General features: G+C 38.7%; 2 protein-coding genes across 4 annotated transcripts in view; both read right to left on the bottom strand.

Annotated features, from left to right (window-relative positions):
* The window catches only part of aqr (aquarius intron-binding spliceosomal factor), a 54993-nt gene extending 32298 nt beyond the window's left edge, over window positions 1–22695 (bottom strand). For 2 of the 3 annotated variants that reach the window (XM_079262262.1, XM_079262260.1), the window contains exons 1-18: window positions 11749–11832; window positions 11257–11358; window positions 10829–10885; window positions 10247–10287; window positions 10117–10152; window positions 9893–10013; window positions 9572–9712; window positions 9018–9086; window positions 8725–8825; window positions 8531–8607; window positions 7654–7718; window positions 6019–6135; window positions 5806–5919; window positions 5434–5537; window positions 2889–2991; window positions 1444–1564; window positions 826–967; window positions 320–498 (exon numbers count right to left, since the gene is read on the bottom strand). In XM_079262262.1, the coding sequence (XP_079118388.1) occupies window positions 320–498; window positions 826–967; window positions 1444–1564; window positions 2889–2991; window positions 5434–5537; window positions 5806–5919; window positions 6019–6135; window positions 7654–7718; window positions 8531–8607; window positions 8725–8825; window positions 9018–9086; window positions 9572–9712; window positions 9893–10013; window positions 10117–10152; window positions 10247–10287; window positions 10829–10885; window positions 11257–11340 (1672 nt within the window). In that variant the 5' untranslated portion in view covers window positions 11341–11358; window positions 11749–11832. Of the gene's footprint in view, window positions 1–319; window positions 499–825; window positions 968–1443; window positions 1565–2888; window positions 2992–5433; window positions 5538–5805; window positions 5920–6018; window positions 6136–7653; window positions 7719–8530; window positions 8608–8724; window positions 8826–9017; window positions 9087–9571; window positions 9713–9892; window positions 10014–10116; window positions 10153–10246; window positions 10288–10828; window positions 10886–11256; window positions 11359–11748; window positions 11833–22554 lie in introns of those variants that run through there. The other variant, XM_079262261.1, reaches the window with a different exon arrangement.
* The window catches only part of dph6 (diphthamine biosynthesis 6), a gene marked incomplete at its 3' end in the record, with an annotated part of 56613 nt that continues 50928 nt past the window's right edge, over window positions 18455–24139 (bottom strand). Inside the window, exons 14-15 of the mRNA XM_079262263.1 lie at window positions 22555–22942; window positions 18455–18573 (exon numbers count right to left, since the gene is read on the bottom strand). Coding sequence (XP_079118389.1) covers window positions 18455–18573; window positions 22555–22942 — 507 coding nt within the window. The remainder of the gene's footprint in view (window positions 18574–22554; window positions 22943–24139) is intronic.

The following is a 24139-nucleotide window of genomic DNA, read 5'->3' on the forward strand; positions in this document are numbered from 1 at the left end:
TCCCTTGTATTTTCATCGACAACACAGAAACAAAAGGAAGGAAAAAAAATGATCAGATCAGATCAAACAGATGCTGAATTGGAAGCACAGAAATAGCATGTCCTCAAAAAGATATGAAGGTAGGCAAAGGTCAGGAGTCACGGCCAGATGAGAAGGAATACAGTGAGAAAGGAAGACTTTGTGGAGGTTATGAAGTACATAGTGGGAAATAAAATGGAAGAACACATATGCATATATGCAAGTATGTACATATATGTACATGTATGTAGGAGGAATATATGCAGGAGATGAATAATAATGCACCACAAGTGACTTTTACCTTCCCACTCCTGCTTGATATGATCTTGGACATTGAGGTTAATGGTCACATCGGCCCGTACGCGAGCTGGCCAGCTCTCTCCGATGTTGGGCTTGGCAACCTCCACTATGGAAAAAGAGGTAATGGTCTGAGCCATCCGAGCCCACCCCCCAAAAACAACACCACCATACTCTGACTGCCTGTGTGAAGAGACAGACGAGACAAAAAGTAAAGACAAGCGCTGTGGGCTGTTGTCACCAATGGAAATGAGTTGGATTTAGGTCAGCATGTGGCACTGCTGTTTACTTATTTACTTTTGCAGAATCAACAAACAAGTTAGTACAATACGTGCTATAATGGCAGCACTTTTCTAAATGACTGCCATTGGCTATTAATAACATCCTGTCAATGTGCTTTTAGATTCTCATAGTTCTGTTAATAGTTACAAGTAGAGTAACAGAAGTTTTGATGCACTATTTCAAAACTATTACTGTTTTCAAAATAATGAAAAACTAAGACTATCTCACCATGGTTTCATCCTCCACACCACATCCTCTATGTCCTGTCTGATCTCATAGGTGGACTCCAAACGAAAGAGGTTAAAATTCCTCAACAGGTAGTCGTGCAGTGTCAGGAACTGGAGATTCAGCTTCGGTAGAGCTAGGCAGCCTGACAAAATACACATATAAAAGGGTGGCAATTAGATTTAAGATTCCTTTATTTGTTCCATAGTGGGGAAAATTACGGTGCAACAGCAGCAAAGAGAACACACAGGATAACAACTGGGCACTGAATAAAATAGAGATAATAATAAATATAAATATAGATAAAGGATTTAAAAAAAAAAAAAAAAAAAAAGTCCAGATAATGGTTTAAACTTATAAGTATAACTGTACAAAATATATATACCAGCATATATAATAATCTAGGTATGAATAGTATTGGACACTGAAGGACTTTGTAGTAGATGTAGATGCAGTTAAGGTAGTTAAGACGAGGGATAACACAAAATTATGAGTGTAAAAATATTATTTATAAAATATTAAGTTTTATATTAAAACTGTGCTAAGCTGAATGCCAAGACAATGACAACATTACTCACTCATTCACAATCACTCAAGCTTTCATGCATTTACAACACACACCTTCCCCTGAGTAGTACTCTGTAGGGACAATGTTTTCATCCCAGATTATCTTCTCCGTTGGATAAAGGGGCATCTGGTTCAGTTGCTCGATCTGAGATATTCTGCGCTCATGACGGGACACCTGTGCATGTATGAGTGACACAGATAAGAGAAAGACAACATCGACAGAGAGAAACTGGGTTAAGGAAAAAAAAAAAAAAGAAAAAAAAGAAAAATGAACACTCCTTTTTTCCTATTCAGCTCATTGTTTAGGAACTTTCTCTCTTCCAAGAAGACAGCATGAAAAGAAGAATTAGGTCACTCTGACCAATCTGTTACCATGTGTTATTGTTTGTCATCTTAAGCGCGTATGTGTGTGGAATGAACTTAAAGCGCTTAAGACATGTACTTAATGTCATCATAAAGCATCAGAAAGCGCTTGCTTCTTTTGTTTGTTTATTTTTTGTCTGGTAGAATTGGGACCCAAGTGAGTGAGAGCATACACATTAGTTTGACAGCACCTGAACCAGACTAATGGTCAACATGCTTGGACTGAAGTTGACAACAAGCTGTGGAGGAGAGCTGTTTCATTTGAATAGAGTGCGCCAGTGCAGGGGAAACTCCTAAAAGCTGCTGGACTGCAGGAAAATGAGTTTCCATTCCTAGTGAAAGCACATGGACTTGCCTGTATAACACAAAGGAAGCATCTTTCTGGAGATGCTGATCAACTGGTCAGGTAAGAGATGCAAATTACAGATCAGTAGACCTTGCATTGATCTGTGTACTTGCTCACAAATGAGTCAAATTAGACAATCCTCAATGTTAGTGGTAAACTTGAGCACAAGGGGAAGGAGAAAGGAAAAAAAAAAAAAAAAAAAAAAAAAACATGCCCCACTGGTATGTTTAACTGTGACAGGCAATTCCATGGAGGGGCTTAAAAAAGGGAAATTAGGGGAGCAGAGGAAGGGCGACCAGACAATACAGTTGAATTAACGTAAGGTTTACCAGAGACACAGCAGAAATGAAAAAATATCTAAAGGGCTCATTAACTCATCAGGACTCACTTTAATTGGTAAATGAAAAGGGATAGAGGTGAATATGAGGGGACGTTATATGCATGCCAAGGTCGAGAGCTTAAATTAATTACCTTACAATGTGAAACACAAAACCCATCATGCTGAAGAGCTGAGTGGCAAATTAATATTCTCAAAAATATACAGAGATATTAAAAAAAAAAAAAATACTGTCAGCAGATATCAATACACAATGTATTACATAACCAATGTGAAAGGCAGTGAAATTTACATGGTCAACTTGGAAAAAAGAAATTTAACTTTTGATTTTGAGATTTAAAAAAGAAGAGGGAGGGTCTGTGTGAAGAAGAATAACATATAACCCATCATCAGACAGCAATAGAGTCCAGGCTTATATACAAAACACAGACACGATGCCAACACTATCCTTACCAGCAACTCAAGAAGAACCTCTTTCTCGATGGTGGTGTCTTCTCCTTCAGGAAGCTCCGGCAGCGAGCACAGATATGAGGCCACCCGGTGGAGCATATTGGGACTGCAGTAAAACAGGAAATTAGCGGGAAAATTGGCATTAGCAAATCACTAATTTATCTGTCAAGTCTTCTCCAGAGTGGGAATAACAATAAGCAGATAATAACTAACTGCAATGCAAAGATAATGACTAAAATGATGAAGATTAAGAGGAGCGAGAGCATCAATCTGCTTAAACGGTGAATAAAATAAAAAATGTATTTGATCAGGTGACAGCACTGAATGTAAGAAGATATGCAGCCTTATCAAATTCTTTATGCTTATTAGCACTGCGGCACAAAGCAATTCATCTGTTTGGTGTGACACTACACTTCTGCTCAGTCAGCGTGTGCATTAAGGGCCGAGGGTGCTCTGATGAGACAGGATTATGAAAATCAAAGCCCATCTCCGTCTCGAAAAGCTGAGACGTGGCTCTCTGCATACAGACCTGTTTTAATCAAGCTGACACGCTGTGACACAGGCAAGGTCTGGTGCACAGCGAAGGACAGGGCCTGGACGCAGTGTGACAGGCCTGGACAGCCACACGTGGCAATGACCAACTGTGACCGTATACGTGCATCCGTTCTGCTACTTATGATGCTACACATGAGCAGTGGGGTGGCAGTTCTGCCAATGTTGCATTTTGGTGGCCCAGCAGATGACCTGGCATGGGTCATGTGGACGTTCCTCCCCATAGCAACAACATTGCAGGAGCACAACAGCTCACTCTGAGTAAGGGAGATGACTGAGCCAGGTCTTGACTGATAGCAGAGCTAATGGCACGATAAGGTAAGGATGGGACACTAATAGAAGCTACTCCACAGTAAGTTTACTCTCTAACCTGAGACCTTTCTAGTCCTGTCTGAATTTAAGAGTCACAAAACCAGCAGTTTGGCTAATTTGGTGTTTTTAAAATGCAACAATAGACACATTTCCATTAACAGCTTAAGTCATGATAAATGAACAAATACATCTAAACTGCCTCTAAATGGTCAATTTTATGTGCCATTTACACCATCATAGTCCTGGAAAGGCTTGTTTTTCTGTCTTTGCTGATATAAAAAACAAATATTCTCAGAAGAGGTGCCAGGATCAATTAAATAAAAACAAATGACTCAACCGCAGTCAATCCGATTCACATAACCACTTTTATCATTTATTTGGAGACTTCCTGAAGTGATGACGAACTCATTAAATCTATTGTCAGCATTTTATAGGAGTGAACTCTCTTTAACTATGTAGTCAACATCTCTCTTGGCCTGAAATGCACTCACTATGTTATACATGACTCAAAAAAAGTGTCAAATGTGTGTATATGAGAGTGTAAGGGAGTGTGTATGTGCAGACAGGCTTTACAAGGATGCTGCGTTTGTGTGTTTGAGCGACTTAGTGGATAAATTCAGAGCGGCGGTTGACTGGGAGCTTAGCACATGAGTAGCACAGTTGGAATAAACTGGCATTAGAGTGAGTTATTTGGATAGAAAGAAATGGCTTGTTAAATCTGATCGACATATTTGGAGTTACCCGGGAGGTGCCTCTGTGACAGAACAATGCACTTCCTGCTGTATTTAAACCCCCCCAATTCCAGGAAAAAAAAAAAGAGCAGAGCATCACTGATATACAAGAAATGGTTCAGCTAAGACTGTACCTGATTTAGCTGAGCTTGACTCATAACACTCTGACTCAAAGAAACTTCCTGAAGGGGTTTAAACATTCATAATCCACTACAACAGTAAAAAATAAATAAATAAATAAAAAAGGGGAAGCATGGAAAGTAAAGAGAAAAGTGATGTTAAAACACCTCACAGGAACCAAAACAAAGACCTCAAGCAGGATTTAAAGACCTTGCAAAGGTTTCTTAATAATTTTGCAATATCATCACGGACCATGAATCAGGGCTTTTTACTCTCATTCACATAAGTACAACACACACACACACACACACACACACACACACACACACACAACACAGGCCAGTTCATCAGAGTGAGGGTGGTTTTTGGCTCTTTGGCAAGCTAATATGATCTGACAAACACAGCTGTTCAAAGAGTTTATTCTCAAGCCACTGCAAATCGATTAAATTAATGAGGCGTGCCTTTCTGGCTGGTACCAGCTGCCTGTTCAAGGGTTCACTAGCTGCCTTTTAGCAGGGAAGTCAGGCAGCAATGGCAGCACCACTATATTACAACATGATATCTATGCTTATGTGCTTGTTTTTCAGATGCAGCCTGTGTTTAAAGTGATTGGGAGAACCTTAGCATAGGATGTGTAAATATTTCAACAACAAATGTAACAAAGACCACTTACAGTAAATTTGCATATTTAGAATCAGTCTTGTTTATTAAAACAGCCGTCTACTGCTAACAGGGTTTGTAGTAATCAACTAGTCTTTCACACTCCTTTCATCTTTGCAAAAGCAAACAGAATCCTAGTTGTGTAACAAGCTTATAGTGTTGCTGGTATTTACCTGAGATTCCCAAACTGTTTGGTCAAGGATTCTCGAGTGTCCACTGCTGCAACATTACACAAAGCAAAGTCGTGCAACTCTGGGAAATGAGCGAAGGCTGCCCTCTGCAAGACAGAAAAGTAGGAGAACAATATTATAGAGCACAAATCAAGAATAAATCCTAACATCAACATCAAAATCTATACAATATGCATGTTTTCAGATTTACAAATAAATTATTTTATTCTATAGTCAAAGTATTTCACTATCATGTTGTTTTCTCCCACAACCCATGTTCTCTCACTTCAAAAAGTAAAGATACTACTAACACAGAGCAGAAGGGGGGTTAGACACACACATCACTCATGTCTGTCTTTTTTATACCATATTTACCTGCAGTGATGTGATTCTGTCATAGTGCAAAGTGGTCATCTCCTTCTCAGTCAGGGCATTTCCTGTCTGGTCATTGATCTCAAAGCCAGCATAGAACTTCAGCATGTCAAGAAGCTGCAGAGATAAGACAAGACCACAGGTTGCTTCTCCTCACAAAAATGTCTACAGCATGCCTGAATATCTTCTTTGAAATCCCACATGTAGGTGTTATACCTGGCAGAAAAGATGTCCTTCCTTCTCTCTTTTTGTGAGACCAGAGAGGTGGCAGTTGACCACCAGATGAGCATCATCCATCACTGTATTGAACCAGCGCCTGGTGGGCAGCAGAGCCTGCACACACAGGACATCATGTTTACACCCTTTAACTACATGCTGTAACTTAATTGACTGAAAAGTTGCACCAACAATTGTAAGGGGAATTTCATGAGGAAAAAACAGAGAGTAGGAAACTATTTCATGAGGACAGGACCAAAATAACTCAAAGGAGAGTTATTTCCATAACAAGTATTGTATGAACTGAGAAAAAAAAAGGAGAAATCAGCTGATTCAAAAACCACCACATTCTCCAACATCATAATAATCAGCACACCACATTTTTTAAATGTTTTTTCGTGTCTCCTGGTTGTTCAGACATGCGTGATTGTGAGACAAAAAGAAGGCGTGCTGACGGTACGATGCAAAGGCAGCAAGGAAGCAAAAACTGGCTCAGCAACTTCTACTGTCATTATTTACTTTCATGTGGCTGCAAGAATAGAGGGAAGTGTCAAAATGAGATAACAGAGCTGCTTTGATGGGAAATACAACAAAGAAACCTTGAACAACATGATATGCAGCCTGAGTGAAAGGCCAACTACTGGAAGAGAAATGCCCAGAAAAGAAAACATTGTAAAATTAAACTATGAAATGGAATCCTGAAATGCAAAAAACACAACAAAACAAGTCTCTATTAAACAATTCTTTTAAAACTATTATTCTATAAGTAGCACCCAAACATTGCAGGAACAGATGCGTTGATATCTAACAACCATATTTAATCTCAACGCAACCTTAAAACCCAGAATAACAGGGATCTTTTTCCCTGCATTCATTTTCAGGTCGTCAGAGATTTTAGGCAACTGAGGGTTTGTAAAAGGATAGTGCTGAGGGAGAGGAGGAGTCTCCTGAGAGTCAGCTGGCCAGCCACTAGCCATAGTCAGGAAACGCAAGGCCAGCCAGTCGACAGACAGCCTGCTCCCTCGCCACTAACAGACGATCTGCTCAAGCAGCAGGAATAACAATTTCATGTGACAGCACATTGTCACTCCATGTCATTGGTGCATTTAAATGCATATAATGCTCATAAGCTTTTGTTTGAACTTTAATCAACCAAGTGTGATAATATAACGCTGGGGTCACCATAAATTAAAAGAAATACGAGATCATGTCACATTTCCAGCAGCACATCACACAGCAGGAACACGAAGAGCTGAAGATTATGGGACTTAACCATCAAGTCTAACAGATATTGCAGATTATATTTCTGAAAAGAACCACACCAATAGTCAAATCCAAGGCTGTTCAAACAATACAGCTCCTTAGAAAAAAGATGACAGAAGATCATCAAAGTGAAGCTGGGGGCTCAACGTTCCACCATGTGTTGACCGGAGTCAGCTACAAACACGAAAGACAAAAACTAATGCAGAAACCTCTGTCTAGACCACTTCCTTAGACCTATACTATATAGACAGCAAATGAGTGTGGAATGTTTTAAAGAAAATTTCAATTAAAACGAAACCAATCACAGGACAGAAGTTTTAAGTGGTGAAAGATTTACTGGTTGAGGCTACAGCACAGGCGCATGTGCCTTACCTCCAAATCAATCATGAGCTCAATGAATCTCTCGCAGTAATGTACTTTGTCCATGGATACCGGCCCTGTGGAAAATAACATATTATGGTGGATACCATGTCGATCAGACAAACTGTGTTGTCAATGACGACGCAAGCGTGTGAAAATTCTCAACCAAAGATGAGAGGGAAAGGTGGATGCTGCAGAGGATGTGTAGTTTCCATCAAGGATGTGAGGCTAATAAACGCATGTGGACAACACCAAGAAGCCATGCTGAGTGGATGAGCCTCACTATGAGAAACTCTGGCCAGCACAGCAGCACACTGGGACCTCGCCCCTTATTAAGCATGTTTGTGTATGTGTGCATGTGTTTACGTGTTTATGTGCTGAAAGTTGAGGCATGCAGCAAGCATCAGAGTGATGTGGATCCTGCTGGGTTTTAGATAGTAATCTCGTCTGTCAGGTTTGCATTCTATCTAAACCCATTCTGTTTTTAGCATTCAGGTGGGGGGGCCTGTGTGTCGGCCTGCATTACAACATAATGGTCAGGGCCTGTGGCTGTGTGGCAGCTGGACGGCATGTTCCTTCGGCAGCTGCACGACTCAGAAAGAAAGTAGAGAACAGTGCAACTGAGATTTGATATTACATTTAATTTTGGGCTAAATCTGTTGCTGGACACCGTAAAAGTTCCAGGGAAAGGCTTAATAGAATAATCCTGCTGGGGAAGCTGGAGAGCATGAATGTAAAAAACCTCATTTGGGACCAAAGTCCCAGGATTATTATTATTTGAAGATAATGATCAACACGAGGGATTTAAATTTTCCCTAATGTAAAAATAATTGCTGAAATAATTCCAGCACCATTTCCCAAGGGAAATACTAAAATTTTACATTATTACCTGATGGTGGAATTGACATGAGGACTCCAAGAAACTTTTTAATAAGAGCTGAGAGAAAGGTCCTCTCTCTTGTTGCCCTATAGAAGACACGAAGAAAGCACAAAGGACAAAATCTTCAAACGCATGCAATACAAAGTATAATTCTTTCAACTGTGCAGATCTTCTGAACACGCCAGCAAAGAAAATAATATTACTGTTCAGCTGAGTCAGCATCCAGCTTATCAAATTTCTTCCTGATTAGATTCCAGAACTTCTGCAGCTTTGGGACTTTCTTCAGCTCATGTTGAAGCCTGGACTGCAAACAAGATAAAATAAATAAATAATTAAAAAAATAAATAAATAAATAAAAAACAGTCAGGAGTCACAATAACTGAGGGTGTTATATCAGTGTCATACCAAGGAGACAAGCCCTAATGATGAAATTAAACAGTAGCATTGCTTAGGATGCCCAGAGAAACCTAATGAAGATAATAAGTTGACAACTTACTGGTAAGAGGCACATCCACATTGGCAGAGATATGAGCTGCTGCACCTGTTCTCTGATTAAATCCACCTCCTGGGTGGAAGGTGCATGAGGAACAAAAAGAGAAAATAGGAGAGGGAATTGTCAAAATGCGCCAAGCATGACAGATTTTTTATTGCACCGCAGACCCTCATAAAAGTCTGCAACTAAAATATTTACAGGCCTGTATGGGATAACAATCAAAGAGCAGCAGACTATCCCAGCAGATTTTAAAGTGAGACATCTGCAGTGTTTCCCTGTGGTCTGGTGCAGCTGTACACAGCGCAGAGGAGCTGGCCTTAGTTCCACCACCCTGTACACTACTGCCATCTAGTGGCTGAAAAAAACAATGGCAACGTTTTAGAACATTTAACTCTGGTTACTTTAAAATATATTAATACTGCAGTAAAAAATACAAACGTGCCACTGCTACCAATCAAGATATGGAATAAATACATGCTCATCTATCCAAGCAGAATCAGACTCACTTTCCTCACAGGTTACACAGGACATTGGATGCTACTGCAAGGAGTACCCACCAGGCTGTTGAAGCAGTGGTCCAGGAAGACCAGGAGCACAGTTTGTTCCTTCAGAGTGAGGCCAGTCTCCTCACCTGTCAACACAGCTTCCATCACACACTTGAAGAAGAATGGAAAATGGCTGGGTTCCTTTTTAAACACCTGATGAATACCAAACAAAAGCAAAGGCAATGCTGTGTTACAACATTGTACTAAATGACAACTGTAAAGACTTTAATGTTGTATTAATAATATTTCTGTGTAATGTTTTATACACAGTGAAATTGCCCAGGGATGACAATTTGTGTAAACATTTATAACTGTTTTTTTTTTCTTTTTTACCTCCCAAGCTGGAACGTTCTCTCTGAACTTTTCATTCACGATGCAACAAATGGACATGATATAGGCTTTGCTGGACACCTCTGGGGTATAGTTCACCCAAAGGTAGTTTTCAAGGTACTGACTAAAAGAGAAGAAAATAATAAATCAACATGTTCTATGACTTAATTTTATCTTATTTTTATTTCATTTGTGTTCAAAATATAAATGGAAGAGAAATATCTAACCTGAATTCTAGCAGCATAATTTTTCTGATGGCAAATCTGTAATTATACACAAAAGAGGAAAACAAGCTAAAGATGATCCAGTATAAAATATAAAGGAAGCTGAGTTAAAAAGTGCTACATGGTCACTTACTTAGACATGATGATCTCTTTTTCATAGACATCCTCCATGACCTAAATACAGACATATTAAAATAATTAATGGACTGAGGTAAAGACATTAAAAGTTTAAAAAAAAAAAAAAAGGGGGGGGGGGAACAGATAAAAGAAAAATCATATATCTTTGTCAGGTAAAGTTCAATAATTACTACTTAAAGAAACTCTCAAATAAACACTTTAAGCACATTCCATGACAGCAGTAGCCTAACAAGCAGAACATCACAATCCACCAACTCAAAAACTGTTCAGCAAAAAGCTGAAAGTAACACAACAGTCAGCCAAAAGAATTGATTTGGCTCTTATCGTCCGCAGATACCCCAATCCAATCAAGCATGGATAGAAATAACACAAATCAACAGTCTCTAAAACAGCAAACCCACAGGATGCAAAAGATCAGTTGTTCAGACACAACTGCCTGGGACACCCGCAGTAGTCTCACGTCCACTACAGGTCAGAACTATTTTGACTTATTGAGCTGCGCTGTATGAACTGGTATATGACCTCTATCCCATCTATACACAGCAACATGTCTGACATGCAGCCATGTATTACTCACCTTAGGGTCAAAGGGTAGTTTATTCTTTGCATGTGGAGCCCAATATTTATTAGCCAACTGGAAAAGAAAAGATGAAAAAGCATCACTTAGCATGGAAAAATGAACGCACAAATTATAATCAAAATATAATATTAAATTTAATTTATAAAAGTACAAAGGAAAAATTATTTCAGGTTGGTTTGTGGATGTAAAATCTAAAAGTAAATCTAGACACTGACTTTAGTCTTTTCTGGACCGAAGTTCTTTATCTTTTCTAATTCTATAACAAATATAGAACTATGTACAGGCAAGGTATTGCCAAGTTTAGTTAACTCAAAACTTATTTTTTATGTGAAATGTACATTTTTCCATTTTGCTTAGCCACCTGTTTTAGAAAAATCATTTCAACCATAAAGTACGGGACCAAATAAGAAATGCTCCAAGGTTACCTGTGTCACATATTCTGCATTTATCTGAGATACCGAAGGCGCTGCAGCCTTTTTAGAGGGGGTTTCTTTCTCCGTGGTGGCCATCTCAAACTCCTACATTAACTGTAAAGACAATAAAACAATCAAAGTTATTTATCGATATGCGGGCATCATCAAACTAACAAATATCAGCAAGGATACAGTGTATAGTGATTGAAAAGTTGGCCGGTCGCATTTAAAAAGTTAAGAAATTTGTAAAGTCAGAGTTGTGGTATGTGAGGTTATGAACATTAGGGTAAATGCCTTCATAATTCATTAATAGACGTCATGTTGATGCCGCAAGTCCGAAGTGGTAGCAGTAATTGTAAGCGTTAGCTTTCACAATGATGTGAACGGCTAAGCTAATTAGCAGCACTTTCAAAGAGCTGCGTAAAATATTTTGAGTGGTGGCTTTATTGTTAGAACCATTAAAAATGCTCTGCTAAAAAAAAATGACAAAGGTCAATCACCAACCTTTTATTTCTGTGTAACTGCCGACAGCAGCTAAATAAGCACGTACACAAAACGCGCTGAACGTGATCTACTTCCTGAATAGGTACGTCCCTATAAGCTTCCCAATGCACCAAAGCAATTCTTCCGTTCCGCTTTGTTTTTGCCGATTTCCAATGACGGAAAAAGAAAAACTGATGACCAAATATAAAAGCTTGATTTCAAATTGGACCCTTTTTTATTTTTTGGGCTTTTGAAGACCCTCCTGACATGAAAAAGTGTCATTGCTTTGTTTGTTCATTTACATTTCATAATTTCTCCATACACAGTTTAAAAATCACTTGCAGTCCAAAACTACATATCCACAATTTGGTTCTGTAATATAATGGTGCTCCACCTCAAGCGTTTTCTTCCATGTGACATTCTTTGAACAAATGTGTTGCTTAAGGTTTGTTTCACTCTAAAAAACCATCAGTACACACATAATTAATCACCGTTAGTATTTAAACCAGTTATCTGGTGATATTTGATTCCAACCACATAAGAATCCATTACATCTTAGCTCTCTGTAGTTGCTGAGCTAATTTAGTATTTCTACACAGCGTGAATTACTTGTTCTAAAAGGGACCGAAGAACAATTATCTTTGTCTATGATATGTTAGTTTTTTAAATTCATTCATTCATTTATTTTCTTAATTGTGTTGTTCAATTGGGAGTCGTGGAGAAGCTGGAGCCTATAGCAATCCGAGGCAGGGTACAGCCTGGACAGGCTGTCAGTCCATCCCAGATGTTTTAAATTGGTTTTCCAATTAAGTCGCTTTCCACAACTCTCATAATGGGCTTTTGTCCAGTATAAGTGTTCAAGTTCTAATCCAGAATGTGACAACCCGGCTCAAAGGCTGCAACCAAGAAGGGAGGCAGGCACAACATCACAGTGGTTGTTACAAAAGTAAACTTTATTAAAGAAACACAGGAAAAATAGACACTTTACCAAAACAAGACCAACAAAGCAAAACAAAGTCCCACGCCTGTCTCAGCCTAAGCCTGGGACACCTTGAGCTCAGGCTTGTGGAGCTCTTTAACTGTGGCAGCGCACACTGGGCCCAGGTGTGGCTCATGCCACTGAGTGGGACGGCACCTGCAAACACTAAAGTGACAAGGCTAAATAAAACTTCAGAGTTTTTACATTGGATGAATTTGTAAAAGTACTCATAGGAAAATGATGATAAATGTTCAAGAGAGACTTCAAGTAATAATAGTAATTTTAAAAAAAGAGAACTAACTATGATGGAGCAAATCTGTCCCTGTTTGACCACTAACAGTAATAATCAATGCTGGGTAATAATGAGACCACAGACTTTTGCATGTACCAAAATATTATCATCTAATGTAATGAAGTATGAAGCCAAACAATTTACAACACCACTTGGGGACTTTTCATCCTGAACACAAAGAAAAGCCTGCAGCTTATGTTAGAAATAAACTATCCAACTATCAGATATAGAAAAGTTGTTTTACTAAAGAAGCATTGTCTCATAGAAAACTCCACTCACTTAAAACTCCACTCACCTAAAGTAGTTTGCAGAGATTCCCGGTTTAAAATGTTTCACACTAAAGCAGAAGAATGGATAATAATCCTGACACGGTTTTAATTATAGTTACTTACAATACAGCCACTAAAACTAAAGAGGCATTTCTCAGTATGTTTCTTTGGTTCATGTGACGGGAGGGGGGGCTTGACATTATTGAAGTTGATGAAAAGGGGGCCCTGCAGAACTGCCTTAGAATAACTTCAATCTAATAAAAAAACAAAAAAAACAAACAAAAAAAAAAACCAACCCTGTTGCAGACAACACATTGGAACGGTTTAAAACCTCTTGGTATCAGGGATTCACAATATATTTGCCTTAATATTGGTATTGGCAGATGTTAGTCTTTTTTTAATATATCAGTATCAATCCAATAGGGAAAACTAGGCTGATATCAATAACTAATATTTATTTTTGGTTATTTATGTATGTCTGTCAAGAGGTGGAGGAGGGCAGTATTTGGGCATGTGACAGTGATGCAACACAGCATTGTGGTGAGTTTAACTGAAGTGGAGAAGCAATATCAGTAGTCAGTGGTCATTTTTCACAGCGCCAATCGATACTCTAAAAGCAGTATGCAATGCTTGCAAAATCAAATTAATGCCATGTGTGCCACGTCAAATCATTTAACACCACCAATCTGATATGTCATCTGAAGAAACACCATTCAGAAGTTCACAAACAATGGAAGGAATTTAAATTTTATTTTTGCACAGAATTTGATCATCGAAAACTTTATGATGAAAAAATATATTGCTATTGGTACATATCAATTATGAACCATAACTACAACGTCAGTATTAGTCAAAATGTTCATATTGGTGCATCCCTAGTATCACATACTGTATTTCTGGGTCTTTTAACTTGGCTATGTTTATTTAGTGGCTGTTCTGGTTTTATGTAAGTGTCTTGATTTAAGTTCAAGTTTTTACTAAGTTTTTGCCAAAGATTAGCCTATCTGGCTGTTTATTAACAACTCTATACAAAAATTACTGAGCAGATTTTTTAGATTTATTTTTTTCTGAGAATGCGTCCTAGTCTAACTTAGATTGTTTTGGGAGGGATTGAAAAGAACTGTGAACAAAGGAATTAAAAAAAAAAAAAGGTATTCTTCATAATATGGGTGGAAATGAGCTGCTTAGTGGTGGTCTGTGCTATCTGGGTGCTTTTCTAGCTAATATTTGTATTAATGCTGCATTTTCACTGAGGAATTCACAGGAGTGCAGTGGAAATTAAATTATGACTGAAGCAGTAAATGGAAGCTTTGATTCCTGTTATAATGCACAATTTTTCTTGCAGTTGCCTACTGCATGAAAAGAAATCTGCCCTTTAATTCATAACATAATGTTGTGATTTGGATGAAGTGAATGTTTTCAGACAAGTTTTTTTTTTTTTGTTTTTTTTTTGTTTTTAACCGTTCATTGTAACCTCATCAATTCCACCATTAGGTTTTTAGAAAATAATGTCCCTGCTCTAAACAGGTTGGTTTGACTTTTTTGTGAGTCCAAAGCTGAAGATGAAGAATATTACTTGAAGTAGTTTTTGCAGGTTTATCCATTATGGGCTCTGCATATTGATGCATCAGCATTAGTAGAGTCAACTACAACTATAACTGAAGCACTGGACCTGTAATATTTAGATACTGTTAGTTTACTGCCATAGTCTCCAGTGTTAAGAGGCCTGTTGTCCTGTTGATTATCAATCCTGGAGGTGGCCGGAGCCGAAGTGTCAGTCACATTTAATCTTTCTCACCGCAAGGCCGAAAACAAACCCAGATGCACCAGATGTTATTTTAGAATAACTCATCCCGTCAGTGGTTATCAATTACTCTTAATGTTTCTGGAAAGGCTAAATTTCATTACACCAACAACACAACTGTGTTCAAAGCATAATTAGCTTATTATATTTCTGGCACATCATATGCCATTGGTAGGCAACTCCAGTAGTAGTTTTATATAGAGAAAGCCACAGATCTGCGAGTTTTACATTGTCCTGACTGAGCCTTGTCTGCATTTAACCCATACTAGTAACAAAAGCAGTTGTTAGGGGTTAACCCAGCCAACTTAAACCTAGGTCATGCAGACTAAACCCCACCAAGGTTCCATACTGCCTACTTTTCTCTTTTTCAGCATGATTCGAATTAATGAGCCACTGACCAGAACTTTATAAGCTGACGGATCCCTTGCACTTGAACAGAAGTGTTAGAGCAGGGAACCTGCAGGACTGCGGCTTGCGAAGACCTGAGTAGCCTACCCTTTAGGCAATGGCCCCATCATTTCTCTTTTTAACAAAACTTGAACATATTTGTATAAATATGGATTGTGTGCTAATATCTAAATTAGTTTATTCTTCAAAATTTTTTGCATAATAAAGCTCTAGTTACTATTATCAGATACAATTAAAAATCCCTCTGGGCTTAAAAAACTGTGATGATCATTTTAAACAGGTTGTCATGCAGCATTTTTATTTAAATTTAGCATTTATTCAACATTGATATATCTAACATTTCTAACAACTACATCTCTTTGAAGTGGTCGAATGCCAAAAAAAAACAAAAAACCAGTTATTTTTCTTTATAGCCTCACTAATGACTCATTGATTAGCACTTTAAGGTGAATAGTTGGGTGATAGTTAATGTTTCAAGTTATTCCAGTGCTTTTCCTGTTATAAAAAGTCAAAATTTCAAAGTGTGGCTGTCCCAAGATATCATTTATTGATAATTTTCTTTGCTTGCTCATGGAAGCAATTATATCAAAGTTAAACTCAGATGTAATGAGAAATGCTGGACAGGAAGAGCAATAAAGGCTGCAGTGCTTCAAACATCCACAAGAGGGGAGCATACACCACTAAACAGCACGTGTTGTAGCTCAAGTTTCATTGTCAGTGCTGAGACCATAAATGCATGCTTTCACAATCTGTTGGTAGAAGAAAACAATGCATAATGAAACAAATAAGATTCCAACATAAAACAAAACAAAACCACAGTTAGTGAGGCAAGCGGACCACAATGCAAGGAGGCGTCTCATGCGGCGAGGCCGCTCCTCAGCTTAGCTCCCCTTCTGCAGCCCACTGCTATGAGGAAAGAGAGTCACAAACATCAGCAGTTTTGCCTGGAGGTAAAACACACAGTTAAAGTCCATGTGCAAGGCCACAATGACAAGGGCCGCAGGCTGGTACACAGTGCACAAAGGACAATATTAGCTACAACAGCCTGTTTCTTTGAGTGGAGTTGTTGCAGGTCAGCTTGGTAGAAAATGTACATTTGACAAAACACATGAAAAAAATAAATGTCACCCTGTCTTTATTCATTTTGTGAAGCAGCACAGTGGTGAGGACACAAAAAAACATGTCTGCCATAGTCCATCACATTGGTTATGATGAAGTTGTGAAGATATACTTGTGGCTTTGCCATCGTTTGTATGAAAACAATCCTGCTGAACGACAGAATACAATCTTGAGTGTATGACAGACAAGTGGTTTCCACGCACTGGATTTCAGCGGCCATGCTCCTCTGTGTATCGTGAAATGCTGACTCTTGAGTTTCATTACATGTGAAATATGGTGCATAGATGGAAAATAATGAAAAAGAAAAAGACGGATTTGAAAAATGGTTCATTGTTAATAAATGTTGATGTAAGGCAAACTATTTCTAAAATTAACAAAAAAAGAAAAAAAAAACAAGCAAAGGAAGATTCCTTAATAAGCATGTTGCTACACACACACACACACACATATATATATATATATATATATATATATATATATATATATATATATATATATATATATATACACACACATGTAGTTACCTGACTTAGCAAAGACACTTAGAAACACTTAAAAAAAAAAGCAAATCATAGTACTGATTTGAAATTACCATCAATCATAATTCTGAATCTCTCTCTTGTGAAGCCCTTTAAAACTTAATGGAGAACATTAACACAAATACACACAAACACTGCATTTATGGGGAATTGGTAACCTCGCTCTCATAAATAATTGCTTGTTTGTATTTTTCAACCCACCATCAAAAAATCTTCAGGCTCTGCTGGCTGCCTCTATTGTTCACTTTTTGATAACAACAATCAAAACAACACTGTGGTGGTTGAAGATCAATAGTCAACTCCACTCCACATGAAGAGAATAGCCTGAGTGAAAATGCATCCCAACTCAGATTATCAATATGGTTCATGATCTTTGAAAAAAAAAAGAAATGTTCCAGGAGCAATGGTTAATAGTGTTATTTTCTTCTAACATCATCATGCTGTGTCCACTGACACACACACACACACACACCCTTCAGCCTTGTGTGGTAGTGTCTTTCTTCTATTAACCAGGCTGCCTTAGAATCAATAGAAAACATAAAGAGGCTTAATCTTTTCAGGTGCTTGGTGCTGATTGCCTATTACAGAATAATAACCCACCTTGAGCCCCATGGAGCATGAGAAAGAAACACACTCACCTCATCCAAACAAATTACAACCAGTCCCCTAAACCAGTCACACAGTAAATCTGAAGGTTTACAACTGAACACATGTCAGAGGTGGTGCTAGGCCTTTATGAGGGCTGTCAGTTTGTGAGCTAAGAGAAAATTCCACCAGAAACGGTGAGATATCAGGGGATACAGTTTATGACCACATGGAATAAGACACTGCTGGTGACTCCCTTTGTAGGCGGATCTCCAGTCTTCTGATGGCTTCAGAAGTTCCTTAGACTTGTTCCTGAGGTAGAGTAATAGCTGCTGCTGCCGTAGTATCAAGTCAGTAGTTGGTTTAAATTCTCAATTCAGAAGTTGAATAAAAAAAAAAAAATCTAATCTGCATGTCTATTAAGTTGTTTACATGCTAATTTTTTTTTAAAATTTCAACTGTGGTAAACAAACAACATTAATGTGCAGTTTTCTGATAAAGTTGTTAGGTGTTGTTCATTCATTCCTTCATTTTTTTTAACCACTTAGTCCAATTATGGGTCAAGGGGAAGCTGGAGTCTATCCCAGCAAGCACCAGGCAACAGGCAGGGTACTCTGTGGAGAGGTTGCTAGTCCATGCGTCAGAGAGTCAGAGGTACTTTGTCTTGAAAATGTTTGCTGAATCCCTGTGCTGTTGCTTGCTGGAATCAGGTGGTTGACTGTGGATATGTTTCTATGAACTGAGCCAGAAGGAAAGGTGAAGGATCTTGGAGTCTGGCAAGTCCAGGACAGGAATCAATGCCACAGATGGACTTGAGGCTGCTAAAGATTTTTCCAAACTTTCTTTAAGTCCTGCAAGACAAATGGAGGGGGGAGAATGGGTGTAGTCATTATTAACTCACATAACTGTCCCACTGGGCTCGTCCAGCACTGGAGCTACACTTAACCCTTCAACTGGAGACCAAAGACTTATTTGGAAATTATTGGCAATGCAGATTGCAGCCTCTTACCACCCAGCCCATTCACCTCCCTGCCGGGTGAACATATGGTCAGTGAGGACTGAACGCTAGACCACCCCTGTCACATTTGTACAAAGATACACACACACACAAACACATATAGTTCGAACTGGTAAAGAGCTTGTTGGGGGTATCCAGTTAAATGGATCTTCTGCTCCTGTTGAGCTGGGATGTTAGGAAGCTGTGTTGGGACTGCCAGATGAGACATATGTTTGTAAGTGTGCGTGTTAGCGTGTGTCCGGACTATATGGGCTACTGAGAATTCATTGACCGTCTCAGAGCCATGTCTGATGACAGCCTGTCTATTTAGCAGCAGCCAGCTGGGATGTTGGCCCTTCCCTCTTGTGCTCTATACACTAATTGGTCACAAGTGTCTCATGGTTGACTGTCCAGTCTGATTTCTTCTGTTCGAACAGTATATTGAGTGGGATTTGGGTGTGGTCACAAATCTGACATGGTCAAAATAAAGATACACATCCTGGAGAACCTGCTGCATCACAGTTGTACCATCACCATTAGAAATGTCAGTCGGGTTACATTGATGGTGACATCTGTCTCATATAATGCACATCAAACTGTAATTCCTCAGTGGTGATCTGGATCTCGGTAGACAAACAAATTAGTGTTCTTTTACTAACGTCTACCATAACTGTACTTCTACAGTGTGACATTTGTGTGAACTTACAGAAAGTGAAATGAGGACAAAGAGGTTACGAGAGCTGTTTGGCACAATTTAATAAGCCTCGTTCGCTCTCGTCTGAAGCACACACAGCATGCCAAACATCCATACAAAGAGCCCCCGCACCATAATTAGCTAATATGCACTACAGCTTAAAATATCCCCACTGAACACAGGCGTTTTTGGAGAGCATTAAAAGCCTAAATATCTGTTATCAGAGCACAACTGGAAGCAGGATCCTCTGACAACTGAATGAGCAACGGAGATCACAGACAGGGGACAGTTTTATTAAGAGAAGAAACACACCCTTCATCACACCTTGTGCACCGAACCTGTTTTATGTCAGAACGTTTTAATCTTTGTACCACCAGATGGGAAATAATTGCACTCTCTCTTTGAGTCTCTTTTGGATCCTGAACACAAAGATATCTGTTTAAGAATGAAAGAGAGACAAAGGGGGTGAAGGTGACATAAATGACCATGTAATTTTGATTTTTCTTTCTTTTCAAATAAAATGAGAGCGAAGGCAATCTGCATTCCTTCAATCTCTATAAATTCTTTGGTAAAATACATTTAAAATCTTATATAGATTTCTCATTTAACGTCCAGACTCTCTTCAGTAGTCTTTCCACCACTCTTTGGGCAACACAGGAAGCTTAACTGCCATGCTAAGAGGAAAGACACTGGAGAATTAAAAAAACCATCACATTCACATGGTTAAGACTAAAGAATCCATCATGATCATTAAGTAACTTTTCCTCCAGATCCCAGGAAAATCTGCTGTTACAACTCTGAATTCAAAATAAAACAATTATACAATATTTACCCTTCATGCTAAAAGTTATATGCCGCAGAACTAAGAGGGTTGTGATGGGAATGGGGAAAAAAAGCTTTGCCTGTGTGGAATGGATAATTCCTGTTGGATTTATAGGGCTTTTGAGCAGCGATCAAGGCCCAGAGCTACTAGTGTTTAGTTGTGCTACACTAACTTACAAACTGGCCAAATTGCCCAGTAAACAATAATTAGTAAGTGTTGGCTCATAGAATTTTAGTCCAAGGAGAATATGCTACAGATGTGAGTATGTGCTATGAAGCTGCAGTGAAACAACACTTTCAACTTTTTCAGCAGGTCTCAACAAGATTTAACTAATTAACCATCAGTCACATTTCTTTTATATGCAAGTGTTGGTTTGTGAACTGGAAGCTGCACAAAAATACTGCGAAACTACAATTCCCCTTTGCTTTTTATAGGTTTATATTTTATTTTAGCCAACTGTTAATTGAGTAATACATATTATAACCATTACACACATCTCTATTTCACACATTTTACATTCTTAATACCGATTAAAAGAACAATATAGGGAATATAAGAAAAACATGAAGAGGTAACATTGCAAAATAATTGTTAAGTTTTCAAATATTTATTCTTTTTTTTTTTTTAATTTAATCACCAATTTATTTCTTTTCACTCAGGTTTATTTGAAATATTTTATTTTCTAAAAGACAGCTACCATTTTAATAGATTAAATAAAACTTTAACTTTGTCTCATTTATATTCTCATGACAAATGTATTTTGAATTTACTCTGTTAATGTTTTGCACTCTCGGTCTGTCCCTAAAACTTGAAATTTTCTGGAGGTGTGTGGGCCTATCTTTACTAGATCCTTTCTGTCGTAAGTAACAAGTTGAGACAAGATGTTTAAAGGTTTCATTCGAACCATATGTCATGTCTATCAGCTGTGAATCCTAAAGCAAGCAAATGAAGGAGGGGGTGTGCAGTCACATTTTGCTCCAGTGTTGTCCGTCTGTGCGCTGACAGCAGCAGCGGTGAGGCTGTGACTGCTAGCGCCAGAGGTGTTAAGTTTTTCTCCTTTGACTTTTTGGATTCATCACCCAATGAGCATCTGCTGTGACCCATAAAAACGCCTACAGGTAAGCTTGCAGGGCTTGGTTGTAGAGGCGTTGCAAGGTAACAGATTTCAGCTCAATGATGACTCAGTAAATGGTTCGAAGGAAAGATTTGGTAAAGTCTCTGATCAAAGAAACCTACATGTTAAGGGGACAAGATTGTGGCAGATTTTGTAGCCGTTAACCAAAGACACGATTTTGTTAAAAGCCCAATATCTTAAACATTTTAAAAATAGCTCAAACATGTAAACACTTTGGTTTTAATTCTTTTCCTTCTGTTATGAATAAACGACAAACAAGCATCCAATATAATAACACACATAACTGTACCTCTTGTATGCATATCAAAACACACCGACCTTTCCCCAGTCATTTTCAGCAACCATAATTCTACGTATATCTAAGTTACGTCAGAGCTAAAAATGACTAAAAGACGGCAGCCTCGGCAAAGATGGAGAAATGTTCATTGACTGCTTCGACGAGAACTTGACAACTGAGAGTCTGTGATCGATGTTCTCATTGCCCTTTTCTCTCAGAAAGAACATCTCTCAGGATAAAACAAATACAATTCCACGTTCGCCTTGACAAGAACCTAGAATCCAGGGAGTGGTGTATAAAAGTGTAATGATGACAAAAGAGTGTGCCAGCTGCTTGGGTTACTGTACACACTGCAGACACAACAAATGACTCATAATAATTAAACACAGGAAGAAGAGGGGATCCTCTGGAGAGACTGTTTCCTTCAATACTTTATGCTGACTTAACCAATGCTAGCTCAAACTTTGTTTGAAACGAGAGTGTAGAGTGAGATGGGCTGTCATGTTGTTTTCATTTGTACACAGTTGATGTGTTTAACTTGCAGGAGTACTTTGACTCCAATCTGTTGCATTTAAAAAAAATGACATCTTATAAATAAGTGAAAAAATGTCAAGGACAAACCAGTAAGAACTCAGCACAGCATTTAGACGCCAATATTTCAACTGATTAATATTGATTGTGTTCTATTGGGAAACACTGGATCCAAAACCTCAATCTCTTAAATTTGGCAAAGTAAGCAAACCCCCCATGACACTGGTTTCCTCCAACAGAACCAATCACTCACCTCCAAAAACACTGTTCAGGAAACAGCTCAAGAAACACAAAAAACAGCCTCGTGTTAAACACAGTGATCCAAATGAGCAAGCGTGTTATGGCTGATCAGCTGAAGCGTTTTTCATGACGTACCTTGAACTATTTGCCGTGCCGCTGAGTGGTTGCATTTGAAGAAGACCCTGGCACACAGTGGGACCAGCTCAGCATCCATCATCTTCATTGCTTTCAAGAATGAGGCAACAACTTCTTCTGTAACAGACTTTGCAGTTGCTATGTCCAGGTTTTCACTTAAGGAATCCAGGGAAAGTGAAAGTGAACCACTCTGGCCATCAGAAGACAAGACATGGTGGCACACTAAGGAGCCACATGCCAGCTTTGTGGTCATGTGATAGGAAGTTCTTCTGGCAGGTTCATCCTTAACTGCAGTTACATGGAGCTCAACGGCTGCATCTTTAGGTAAGGCTGGCACCACCACGATCAATAACGGCACAAGTTTGATCTCAGATTCCCACACAAAGTCCTGCAATGCAAACAGACGGTGTTCAAATTAACCACATGGGAAATTATATACCCTTTCCTGCAACACACTGTAAACAATCAGATGTATAGGCCCACCCCTGCTGAGACGCATGCTGTGGACACAAACATTCAAAACGCCATCAACATTGTAAAGCCCGTTGAAAACAAAAGAGTCAGAAAGGCTTTCTACTTGACAGGCTGACAGGCTATCAATTAACAGGAGACTGTGAAGTGACCCTTGGTAATGACAGTGTACAAACAATTCAGAAAGAACAGTGTTTGCAGTTACCATAAATAAAACACACAAATAAATTCACTTTGACCCGCATTTGTCATCTTGACAGGTTCTATCCAAGATGACTTCACACCTACTCGGCAGGATCGTTCTCGACATGTTATAGTGCCATTCAGCGCCTCAACTATCTACAGATGCAAAAATATCTTTATCTTGGCCATTAGCCATAACAAAATGTCTTGCAGCAGTCATACAATGTGTGCTCCCTTATACTTGGCCGTGGTTTCATCTGCTAATGGGAGAGAAATGAGTGTTTTATGTAACCGTCATTTCAGTCAGAGTCGATAGGGCAAAAACACTTAACCCCCTTTTCAATTTTCTGGATCAATTTTCATCCACTTACACCCGTCTTCGTAAGTGCAGAATAATAACAGGTTACTTGCATTTTATTTCAGTATTCACTCACAAAAAAAAAAAAAAGAAAAAAAAAAAGTGGATGCTGTCCTCTTTGTTTCTTAAAAAAAAAAAAAACTCGTCATGACCCAAACTGCCACTCACTAAATCACCACTTAGCTTCAGATTAAACTTAAGCAAATGTATCAGTGTATCAACAGCTAACCTCACACCTTTAAGAGGGGAGGCAAAAAAAGTAAGATGCCCTTAATGAGTAAAGGGGTTACAATTTCTGTACCGCTCGGATTTTGAAGGCAGCTTGTTTGCAGTGATCAACAATAATAATCGAAGCAGCAGACAACAAAAGCCTTGTCAGCATAGACTTGTCCACATGTCAAACAAAATGACATATACGTGCCCAATGCTTTGATAAATGTTATATTAGCACTTCTGGCACAGGCTAGGTATTCTCCTAGAGGGAATTGCCCCTGCACTTGTCAATAGTGATTCAGCATGCAACACAGTGCGCAAAGTGGGAAGAGGAGTGACAGGACAGGGAGTTCTTGCTCA

Source organism: Telmatherina bonti (genome assembly GCF_933228915.1).
Source record: "Telmatherina bonti genome assembly, chromosome: 22".
Taxonomy (NCBI): Eukaryota; Metazoa; Chordata; class Actinopteri; order Atheriniformes; family Telmatherinidae; genus Telmatherina; species Telmatherina bonti.